Source organism: Anarrhichthys ocellatus, unplaced genomic scaffold, assembly GCF_004355925.1.
Source record: "Anarrhichthys ocellatus isolate YVR2014 unplaced genomic scaffold, GSC_Weel_1.0 scaffold48, whole genome shotgun sequence".
Lineage (NCBI taxonomy): Eukaryota > Metazoa > Chordata > Actinopteri > Perciformes > Anarhichadidae > Anarrhichthys > Anarrhichthys ocellatus.
The window spans coordinates 649,991-661,219 of record NW_022280078.1 but is presented as its reverse complement, the minus strand read 5'-3'; the positions used below and the strand labels follow the sequence as shown (position 1 = coordinate 661,219).

The window sequence follows — 11,229 nt, the reverse complement described above, 5'->3', positions numbered from 1 at the left end:
GAGGAGGAGGAGGAGGAGGAGGAGGAGGAGGAGGAGGAGGAGGAGGAGGCTATAATACAGATGGCAGCGCCAATGCCTCCTCCTCCTCTTTACATGGCAGTCGCTCCTACAACGGTCGAGGGCGCGGGCGCAGAGGCCACGGCTACAGCACTGGATACGGTAGGCACCTGTTAAAGTCCAATATTCAACAAAAAAAGACTCAACTTACCTCCTGCCAGATACTTCGGTGTTAACAATTGTATACAAATGTGCCATTTGTGCAAGAAACCGTAACCTTTTGTGTGTGGCGGTCTCTCTCTCTCTCTCTCTCTCTCTCTCGTGTGTTTGCTTGATTCATCCAGGCACCAACTCAGAGCAGTCCAACGCCTCTGAGACAGATTCAGAGCGCAAGGATGAGCTCAGTGACTGGTCCCTGGCTGGAGAAGACCAGGACAGGTGAGGTTTTTTTGTATTTTTTTCATAGCTGTGTTGTCATTACAGCGTGCACATACATATTTTGTTGACTGACTTGCAGGGAGAGAGAAAGAGGCTCACGGCCACAAAGAGATGCCCGCAGGAGGCCTGGGCCCGGCAGAGGCCGAGGAGGGCTTGGAGGACGGGGGAGAGGAGGAAGAGGAGGATACAGCAACAGCTCTGGTAAAATTCACTCTCCGAGCAGACATTCACAAAGATCGGGTCGAGACCCGCAGGTGGGACACAGGAGGTTGTATTTGGCTCGCCAAATAGATTTGCAGAATTTTCATTTAAGATTTATATCTGCAGTTCACATGCTGCACATGAGGCAGCCTGAAGGTTCCTCTTGTTCTGATAACTGTAGTTCACTGATCACACTGAATCTAATACGATAGACCAGATTTCATTCTGTTCGTTTAAATCATGAGAGGAAAAAAAACCAACAACATGTTAACTCTGCCTCAATGCATTTATTTGATCTAAATTATAAAGTATCTAACATGTGTATATGTTTTCAATAACATGCATAAAACTTTTTGAAATTGCTGATTTACCTTTTCTAGATAATATAGTTGATGCTTAAATGGCAGTAGAAATGGTCAGGAACAAAGTTTGAGACTACAAAGAGAGTATCTTTCTCTTGTAAAAGTATTGTCCTGTGGTAGTGTGACTTTAGATAAAAGCTATTTTCTGTAACTCTGACCCTGCAGCAGGGCCTCGGGATCATGAGGATAACCATGCCTACGGGGCCACGGAGACAAACACAGAGACAGACCAGACGGCCGATACCGATGCCAGCGAGTCCAACTTGCCCACAAACCGACGCAGAAGATCTCGACGGCGCCGAACAGACGAGGACACCACACTGATGGACGGCATGAGCGAGTCAGACAACGCCTCAATGAGTGAAAATGGAATAGGTAGGGAAGTCCCAATACTTCTTTCAGGACTTCTTCATGCACACACGGACTCTACAGTGCATACATGTAAAGCATTAGTCACAAACAGAATATCCTAGTGGGAGAGTCTCATACTTTTCACATTTGAAGTGTTAAAGGAGCCTGTGCTGTTCAAAGGCAGGTCTCTGCTTTAAAGGCAATTTAAGCTCCAAATCCCTTTCTTTGTGATTACCCTGACGTCCTTAGATGACTCAGAAGTTAAACCTCAGCGTCGTAACCGTAGTCGACGTCGCCACACCCGCCTGCCTGAGGAGAAGCAGCCAGGTAACCATGGCAACTGCCAGTGTCTCTCTCCCCCCCTCCCTGAACAGGTCTCCTAATGGCTTGGCTTAGAGGTTGCACACCAGGCCGGGTTTCTTTTTTTGTCTTTGTGTGACACAAACCAAACAACTAAACCAAAAAAAGTTGTTAAAATTGTTGTGATCTCTTTAACGACTTGGTGTTGCTTGCTGCTGCTCAACGATGGGATGTGATTGGTTGACAGACGCTGTCCTTACTGGAATGCAAATTTGAAAGTATGCATCTTCCTTTTTTCTTGTATTCTTTTATTTGTTGCAACGCTGGTTTTACTAACAACTAGGCTACAGCTGGTTTGTTTTCACGTGGTCGGGCTGTCAGTAACACCGATGGCGCTCTTGGTTTGTGTGGTGTGTCATAGTGGGCGTGACCCCTAACTTACTTCTCTGTGATGTCGGATGTCAAGTACACAGTGTGGCCTCCAGGTGCCGAAAAGCACCTTTCAGGCTCTCAGACAGGATCGACCGCGACATTCTCAAAACTGTCAAACTATCGTCCATTGTAACTATATAACCACAGGAGGTGTAAATTGTGAGATCAATATTGTGTATGTAAGAGTTTCACAGCACTGAAAGAACCTTTCGGCTTCGGTTATTTAAAAGACAAAACGGACAATTTCCTAGTGGCTTTCTTCTCTCTGTTGTCTCGCCTGCACAGTGACGACGGTGGCCGACTACATATCCCGGCCTGAATCTCAGAGCAGACAGACGACGGCCACTAAGGACACCAAGAAAAACAAGGATGTGGTTAGTTCATAAACGTCACGTGTTCATAAACCTTTTATAAAGTCTCTTTAACCTGGATCTTTTGAAGAAGCACTTTTGAATGTTTGATTGTCCCACGTTTCTGTTCAGGGTCAGGTGGATGCCATCGCCGAGGACAGCCCACCATCTGTGCCGGCAACCACCAATGGTTCTAACGACGCTGCCGACACCGAGAGCAGCAATGCCCCCGGAGCTCCCGCCAAAGCCTCCTGCCAGGAGGACTCTAACCAACAACCTGTTGCTAACGGACTCTCCTAGTCAGACCTGAGCAAAGGAAATGGTTTCAAATATTTGAAATTCTTTGGCTGCACTTGATTTAATCTCCCCGTCTCTGGAGCAGCCTTAAAATTGAAACATTTAAACACAACAAGCACTGTTCTTCTTTTACTTTACAAATATTTGAAACCCGCAAAGTTTTAGACATCTGAACCTTAACCTTCCCTTTACACACGTGTTCTATCCAACTTTTCATTTTACTACCATTTAGTTTTTTACAACAGTTCTTCCTGTATGAGCTTGCCAAAGATAGTCAAACACACACAGACTTACAAACATCCAATTAACTGTACTTTTCGGTCCGCTCTTCATTGAGAGCTCAGGGAGAGGTCGGACCGAATGCAGTATTTATAAAAACGCAGACAGGGAATCAAACTCAAACCCATACTAAGGTATGAATGCAGCCCTTCTTTTTTTTTTTTTTTATCAGTAAAAATATCATAGCAGGATTTTTAGATCAGAAACATGTCTGCCTTTTACCAGGTGGACTCGAAAAAGATGCTTCCACGACCTTTTTCAGGATGTTTTGTGCATCTGAAGTAGTTTGTAAATTCAATATTCTGCAAGAGCAGAACCACAGTGCAGATAGGTTTGTTGGAAACCCAAGTATGTTTGACATACATGTGATCATCTGTTGTGCCTTGAGAGTAGATTCAACATGTTGTTGCCTGGCTCTGCACACCGTCTGAAATTGTTTCACTTGTTTCTGTGTTACGCGCTCACCCTCTCCGCCACAGTGGAACCAGATGAGCCGTCTCCTTGTGCTTAATGTACCCTCATGGCACTGTAGGCAAGACAAACACCCAGAGACCCTGAAAGGATTTCAGAGGCATATCTTTTTAAAATCAGGTGTGTCTATTCTTAATGTTTGTGGGGAGAATGAGTCCAGTTATTCTTTCTCTCGCTCTCTCTCTCTCTCTCTCTCTCTCTCTCTCTCTCTCTATATATATATATATATATATACACACGTCTCTGTTGAGGAGTTTGACATTAGCTGCTTTCTGTTTTTTCAATATGCAACCACTTTGGTCATGAGAAGTTATTACAGCGTGTCTGGAAAAGAAACAAACGATAGAAGAGTTGTTTTCTTTGCACTGAAACATAACCTTATTCTGTTTTAAAAGTTGATTGTAGGTGAGTCTGGAAACTGGCTGTTACTGTTAAGTGCTGGAAAGAGATGTAGCCATCAAGCGCTGGGTTTCCTGAAAACATCTCATTGCTAAACAGCGGGCGCTTTCATCAAATATATGACAAGAGGGATAATGAGTGCTTTTTTTTTTTCTTCCAGAATTCCAGCTAAATCAAAAGAAAATCAATGCTCGGTTGAGATGTTTTTGGAAAACCAAGCCCAGGTGACGATGATGTCATTTTCATGGTTCTTCCACAGGCTGGCTGGAAACTGGTCACGACTGTTCCACTAAGGAAGGAGATTTATTTGGTTTTATTTATTTAAAAATGTACAGTATTTAAAAAAGGCAAAAAACAAGAGAAGCTCTTCTTTTTCTTGACACTAAAATATATGTTAGAGGGTTTTCTTTTGAGACAAAATGAAAATTTGGACTACTGAGAGTTGTGACATCCCCAAAGTGTTTTTGTTGGGTCAACTACAGTATGTTTTTTTTTTTTAAAAGGATCATTCTGGTTGGTTGATGTGCAATATGTTTTGTATGCAGGTAGTTCTTAAATAAACTTGATCTTCCATGTAGATCTAAAACTCAACTGTGTCATCCTCTCTTATGAAAATATGACTTAAGTTGTATCAGTACAATGCAAGTTGGTGCAGTTTCTCATGGATCTCAAATGATCATTTATTGATAAATATTCATAACATCAAACCCCAATTTTGGTTCTGTTGAAGGTTGGCTGTTATAACCAGCCTGTACCAATTTGTATCATTCTATATAGTTTTATTGGTGGTGGTAGGGCCAGCCTAAGCACGAGGGAATCAGGGAAACACTGCATGAAATCCAGCACACATCAACCTCAGTCTCACTGTTTGCTCTTTTACACAGCGTCACAGCTGTGTGGAGTTATCGCTAATAGAGATGGAACATCCATCTACTGCTGCTTCACTGCGAGAGAGCTGTATATGTGGTGCGTGTAACCTCCCCCAACCCTTTACCATGGCACTGACTTTAACAAATTGTAATCTATTGTTTGAAGTTCCCATCTTGTGGAAAACCACAATGGAAAATTTCCCTGAAAAGCACACAAAGTAAATCTGAAATACAACATAATAACGAAGGACAGTTCCAGTTACAATTTGTACAGCGTGATTTTATTTGAGAACAATCGGTTAGAAAACTCTGGTAATCGCTGAAGCCGGGTCAGTGCAAACAGCATGGATGAGAGCAGTGTGGAACTTCTGTCATTGCTGGCATCTTCACTTCTTTGTCTGGGCATCGAAGAAATCCTTCGCTTCATTTATCTTCGCTGCCAGGTAGGGAGATCCACCTGTGGCATGCGCACACACACACGCACACGCACACACACACACACACAGTGTCCATGGTTACGTTTCAGAAAAGCCGAAACTGAATCTTTTTGGCAATCATGCTGCATAAAACCTGTTAATAAGTGTAGCCATTACATTCACCTCTCTTTTCTAAAATAAACTACACCCTGAAGTAATTTGAGTGACATGTCATCCATAAACAGTGAATGCAGTGAACGAATGTTTATTTAGTCCAGTCTGTGGAGCACTTCATTGTAACGTACATGGTCAACAGGAACCGATGGTGGAATTGTAATGCCTCACTTACCTCTATCTGGGTGATTCAGAATCATTAGTTTTCGATGTGCCTCTCTGATCTTAATCCTGTTGGCTGTGGGACTGCAGGACAGAACGGTGGCAGTGAATTATTGTCGTAATAATCAGTGAATAGTGCGGGTTAGCTGATTCTAACATGCAAGCGTGCACTTACCTGATACCTAAAACCAGGGAAGCTTCTCTCTTGGACATCTTTGGATCAAACCCACCTCTATAGTAGCCTCCTCCAAAAGCCTGCAACATGTACAGTTCACAGCTCAGCATGATGGGCCTGCTAACTCGACGCTTACTTGCAACATACTTGTGAAAAGTAAACTCAAAGATTAAGCGTATCTATAATGTATACTTCCATTTGGAGAGAAACTTATTGTGTGCATGTTTTCCCTTCTTACCGTCTTGGGGAAACTCTGAAGGGCCTGTTTCATCTGAGGCTCCATCAGCCTCATGGCCTGCATGGCATAGCGACCTGACAGACGGAGCAGAGGGGAAGCACGCAGCATATTTACACCATATGATAATTGTGGAATTGTCTCTACCATTTATATTGACGCAAGCACCGATAACCCGAGTGTTATTTTGGCTGGGAGATGTTTAAAAGCAATTTTGTTTTCCCCACATCTTTATCACTATATGGACAATCACATATAAAGTGATGAATGAACCATATTACACACTTATGCATTACATCAGGAAAACTCTTAAAACAAGAGTAAATGATAACCAATGTGACCCTACTATAACAATCTGCATTATATCAATAGAGGATACTGAATTATTGCCATAATTAACAGTAACTTGGATTGCTGCTGGTATTATAAATGAAACCAGAGCTCATGAGGTGATCTATCTGATCAATCGCTGGTGGTTGTGCAACATTGAATTTCTGGTACTTATTTTACTTTATGCATTTCATGTTTGTATTGTTCTTGTTCGTGTCAAGGTGATCGGTCGCACCACAGAATAACTAAATGCTCAGTTCAACTTTTCAACAGTTAGCTCTTATAGGAGACGCTCACCTGCAAATCCAGCTGCTGCCAGAGCCAGTCCCACTGCCACCATGGAACTGGCCTGATGTTAGAGAGAGAGAGAGAGAGAGAGAGAGAGAGAGAGAGAGAGAGAGAGAGAGAGAGAGAGAGAGAGAGAGAGAGATCAGGATAAAAAAACATTATGAAGATGCACAGAACCTCACCTGCACCAACTAACCACCAGCTGTCCTACCGGTGCAATGTAAACACGTACCACATGGCCAAGGTGTCTCCTACTGTGAAGCCTAAGCAAGTGACGTTAGCTACGTGTGTTTCGAACCTCTACTTGCTGATCTCTTTAGGTACCGCACTAACGTTGGTTGGTAAACGTTATCTAGGTTTGGTCACGTCGTGCTGGGTCATGCACATTCGAGTAAAGCTAACGTTAGCTTAGCCGTTTAGAGTGAACGTTATCTAACGTTTTCAGCAGACCCCTGCTCACGCTACCGTTTTTCGGATGTTCGCTCCAGTTAGTGAATAACACGTCCGACCTACCATATCTGGGTGTTACGTTCCGTGTCTGTTGCAGATTAGGACCATAACTTTTGACCTCTCATGTTTTCCTCGCTCGAGCGTGCATGTGTTTGTACCGGAAATGGCGGAGAACTGTCGTAAAGCGTTGACGTCCGCTGGTTCTCCTCCCCTCCTCTCCGGGTAAAACTGTAAAACTGAACCAGCATGCAAACATTCACATAACCTCCAGCAACATGTTTGTGTGCCATTTAGCTGAATGCAGTTTAAATGCTAACTTGCATTTGCTATAATGCTTTGTGGTGGCTAGTTAGCATTAGCATACGGTTCTGCTAAAGCTCCAAGTTAGTTAGTTAGTTATGTAAACATTTAAGCTGCACTACAGCTAAGAGCACTGAGTGGGATGAATGGGAAACTCAACAAGTAAATTAGCAATGTAACTCATGTTTTGTTTGTTAAACAGAGTGGCCACAAGTGACTTATTAAAGGATATATAAATGCAAATAAATGTGTAGCATGTTCAAAGAACCTATCCATGTCTATTACACAGCAACATCTCTGATATTTTATAAAATTGAGCTGAGTAATGGTGCAATTTCTCCAATATGAATTACTCTTCATTTGAAAGTGTAAGCCTTGCTTTAAGTCAACACAATTAAAAATGAGTTAATTGATGTTTCATCTACTTTTGTTGACAGGGTTGTCTCTTTTTCAATAAAACGTTAAAAGTACCAATGGGTCTTGTTTTCCTCACTTTTGCTGGTTGAAGATATTTTGGTGTGTGTGGAAGTAGTACTTTAAAGTGTCCGTTACAAAACAAACCTGGATATATTATGAGTTGTAACTTTGTTGCTACGTGTGTGTGTGTGTGTTTGTGTGTATTGGACAGGAAGCAGTTGGCGGTTGAGAAGAGCTTCCGATCAACTTGCTGACTGACTTTTGTGCATAATAATAGTACGTAGGCCTACATGATTACAAAATGAGTACACTACCCCTTTAACCTGTGACCCACCTCCACTGAACTGTTTTGGAGGAAGTGGGCGCAATGATTTTAGCAGACTCCTCAATGAATTGCACTTCCATATGGCAGAGGTAGGTCTCTGCTCAGGACTGGGTCAGCATGTATGGACTGCTTGATAGACATCAACGTTCAAACAACGTTACCTGTGTGGGTGGGCGAAGCCTTTCTATGCAGTGGTTTCCTCGCTGAAAAGATGACAATAATGTCAAACGTTTAGTTCAGTTATCTGGGTTTGAGCTACATCTCAAGAGTTAAAAAAAAGTCTTAATTAGCTTTAACCGTGTGGATTAAAGTCATTTGTAGATCTGTCTGGATTAAAACGTTTTTATGTCTTAAGAGTATAAACTGTAAACTGTTGCTGTTGACATTCTTTTGAAACGTGATTTCTAAAATCATTAACTTCAACTAAATCAAACTCAGTCTTAATCCAAAAAGCAAAGCATCTTTTGTACTCTCTGTTCTCCTTGAGGTTTTTTTTTTGCACATTTGAAGGTTATATTTAGAGGAGCGGTCACTTTACAGTTACAACTTGAATGGTAACTCAGGCCTACACAGGATGACGCTGAAACTGAGTTCATACTAGTGATGAAGCATACAAAGTGTGGGAGATGAAACTCTGAAAGTGTTTCAACCATAACATAATGTTAATTATTAAGAGAGCTTCTGGAAGTCATGCTACACTATTTTACCTGTGAACTCTACCTGTGTGTTATGCCTATATGAGCAGCTCAATAGCCAAACGGCCTGCTTGTACTGTAGGTGTATCGTAATCAACAAAGATGCAAAAGTTTGGGATCAATTAACTTTTCAAGTTATTCATCAAGCAAAAGCATCAGGTTCAAGCTTCTCAAATGGCACGGCTGGCTGTTTCACCGTTTACAATAGTGCATCACATGCCAGCAGGCCTCTGGATAAACAACAGCTGTCTGCTGCAGTGGCATCCAGCTCCCAGGCAGCTCTCCCACAGCTAAACCAGAGTTTGCTGCCACTGTGTCATATATGGGGTGATGGCTAGTCACAGGACAGAAGATGCTGTGAACATCTGCAGGCTGTCAGTAAGGAGCAATTTAAACCCGAACGTGCCCTGCTGCGTCTCTCCTACCGTTGGACCGAACCACGGCAGTAGCTAACACAATGGGACAGTGAAGGGCCTAATTATTGCCCCTATCATTTGCATAATTACAATGTTTTCCTAAGGCAAGGGCAGTATAGAAATTGTAAATTGTAGCTGACCCGCTGTCTCTCCTCAGTGGAAGTCATATTTGAATGGAGAGAGCCTGTTCTGCTAGCCAGGCAGCCAGGCTCAGGCAAGAGGTCCCAATCAGCCAGCCGCACAGACTGCTCATTCAATAGGATTTAAAAAGCCAACTGTGTGGAGAAATGAGAGTTTTGCCCCCCAAATCATATGGAATTACAGTGCTGGTTGCATATGGGGGGGGAGCCAGTGGCAAGCACAAAAGCCCACAGGAAGCAGCTATTTCTGTGTGTTTTATTAACCCAACCAAGCAATTTAATTCTTTTGTTCGGGGGAGTTCTACTTCATTGATTAACAAAAGCGGGGATATAATTTTTTCAGCCCCTTTTGAAAAGCCTGAAATGTCAAGCCTTTTAAAGGAGATTATTCTGCCTGTGTGCGATGAATAGAGCCCAGAGTAACCTTTTGTCTACAATTAAATATTCCAGCATAAATATAAAAGAAAATCAGAGATGGGGAAGATTGAGTCAGGAGAGATTGGAGAGGTAGATCCTCTGCCCGATAGTGGCAACAGCCTGGCTCTAATTAGATATGCCAGGCGGGCTGTGAGCAGTCACTCTCCACAGCACGCCGAGAGAGGAGGCAGCCTGAGAGAGGAGGACAGAGGAAACCTATCTGCTCATCTGTCTGTCCAGCGCCTTCCTCTGGGCATCCACAAGGTATTTCAGGAGACTTTGTTTTGTTTTGCTTCCCCGCCATTATTTGTTTTCCTGACATCTTTGCCACCGGAGAGGGAGAGTCTATAAGGCAATGCCTTCTGGGAACTGCATAAACAGAGAGGGCTGAATAGGAATAAAAAAAAAAAGTTGTGAGATTGTTTATGATTCTGAGGAGTGATTAGGAACGACAATAAGAGACTTTAGGGACAGAGAGGGGTTTATTACGTAGACTATGAGGCTGCCTGGAGGAGATGAAGAGGGATGATAATGAAGTTTTCATCGTGCAGGGCTGCATTTGATTGTGTTTTGTGAGTTGCATTTGCGTTGTGCACTGAGGAGGCTGAAATACATGTGGACTGAGGTGATCTGCATGCTTTGGTACAGCAGTGAGCTTTGCACTGTTGTCTTCAATCCTTATGGAAAGATTTACCTGATGATAAAAGTTTTGTCATCAGTCGATTATAAGTTTCCGAGATGGTCTTCGTGTGCAGTTTGGTGAAGCCGTCTTCCTCCGTTATGTAACCCTTTCTCTTTAATTACCCGATTAGGGAAAACACTGAAGGAGGTAATGAAACCCTTAAACTCTCCCGCAGGTTTAGTTGGAACTGGGTGCTAGTTTGCTCCGTTGGGTTTTGATGGATGATGCTGTGACCTCTTGTCAGTTGGTTTTTTCCTGACCAATCATTCTCTGGAGTGACTTCATCGTCTCTGCCAATAGACGTGATGCTCCTCTTGGCTTTTTGACACGATACCTTCATACATATACTTGGCTTTTTGACACATGCTCATACTTTATTAACCACATTTAACATGTTTACATTTTTGTGCAGTTTTTCTTTTTAATATTATGATTAGTTAATGAAATCTTGTCTTTCTTAAAATGATCTGGTTGCATAAGTTTAGCAGATATGTCTCTTTTTAGTCAAACTAATTACTTTCAAGTTCGAAACAGTTGATATTGATTTATTAAAGGGGGAGTTGCATCAAGTGCTGTTTTGATCTGTTTTGAAGGAAAAGGAAAGTGCCAATACTACTGTTATATTAACAGTTATTAGAGGCATCTGTATAGCAACTTACCACACATTACTGGTGGGTTCCCAATACCCCATATTGTTTGGTCAGAATTTCTGTATATATAGCAAGATGGAAGACTGAAGGTAAAAGATGAAAAGCAGTGTTTTGATGTATAGATGGTGAGAAAGGACTAAGATTGTCTTGTGCTCTACTTCGTACATATTACAGGCGACGAGAAAGGACAACCTCTATTTGAACTCATTTC

At 42.4% G+C, this 11,229-nt stretch overlaps 2 protein-coding genes across 2 annotated transcripts in view; one reads left to right on the top strand and one right to left on the bottom strand.

The window, feature by feature from the left end:
- Positions 1-4,468, top strand: part of fxr1 (FMR1 autosomal homolog 1) — an 11,928-nt gene extending 7,460 nt beyond the window's left edge. The window contains exons 13-19 of the mRNA XM_031869725.1: positions 61-159; positions 342-435; positions 515-636; positions 1,164-1,373; positions 1,599-1,676; positions 2,367-2,455; positions 2,564-4,468. Of these exons, the coding sequence (XP_031725585.1) occupies positions 61-159; positions 342-435; positions 515-636; positions 1,164-1,373; positions 1,599-1,676; positions 2,367-2,455; positions 2,564-2,731 (860 nt within the window). The 3' untranslated portion in view covers positions 2,732-4,468. The remainder of the gene's footprint in view (positions 1-60; positions 160-341; positions 436-514; positions 637-1,163; positions 1,374-1,598; positions 1,677-2,366; positions 2,456-2,563) is intronic.
- Positions 4,469-5,005: 537 nt separating this feature from the next.
- dnajc19 (DnaJ (Hsp40) homolog, subfamily C, member 19) lies at positions 5,006-7,180 on the bottom strand. Its single transcript, XM_031869724.1, has 6 exons — positions 7,040-7,180; positions 6,536-6,587; positions 5,912-5,985; positions 5,674-5,753; positions 5,512-5,582; positions 5,006-5,203 (listed from the first exon to the last, which is right to left on the bottom strand). The coding sequence occupies exons 1-6, from the start codon at positions 7,040-7,042 to the stop codon at positions 5,133-5,135; spliced, it is 351 nt and encodes a 116-aa protein (XP_031725584.1). The 5' UTR covers positions 7,043-7,180; the 3' UTR covers positions 5,006-5,132.
- Between the last annotated feature and the right edge of the window lie 4,049 nt (positions 7,181-11,229).

Coding starts and splice junctions, on each gene's coding strand:
- dnajc19 (XM_031869724.1), bottom strand. Junction 5,986..6,535: donor GGCAGCAGCTGGATTTGCAG/GTGAGCGTCTCC, acceptor TCCGTCTGTCAG/GTCGCTATGCCATGCAGGCC. Junction 5,583..5,673: donor TCCCTGGTTTTAGGTATCAG/GTAAGTGCACGC, acceptor TCTGTCCTGCAG/TCCCACAGCCAACAGGATTA.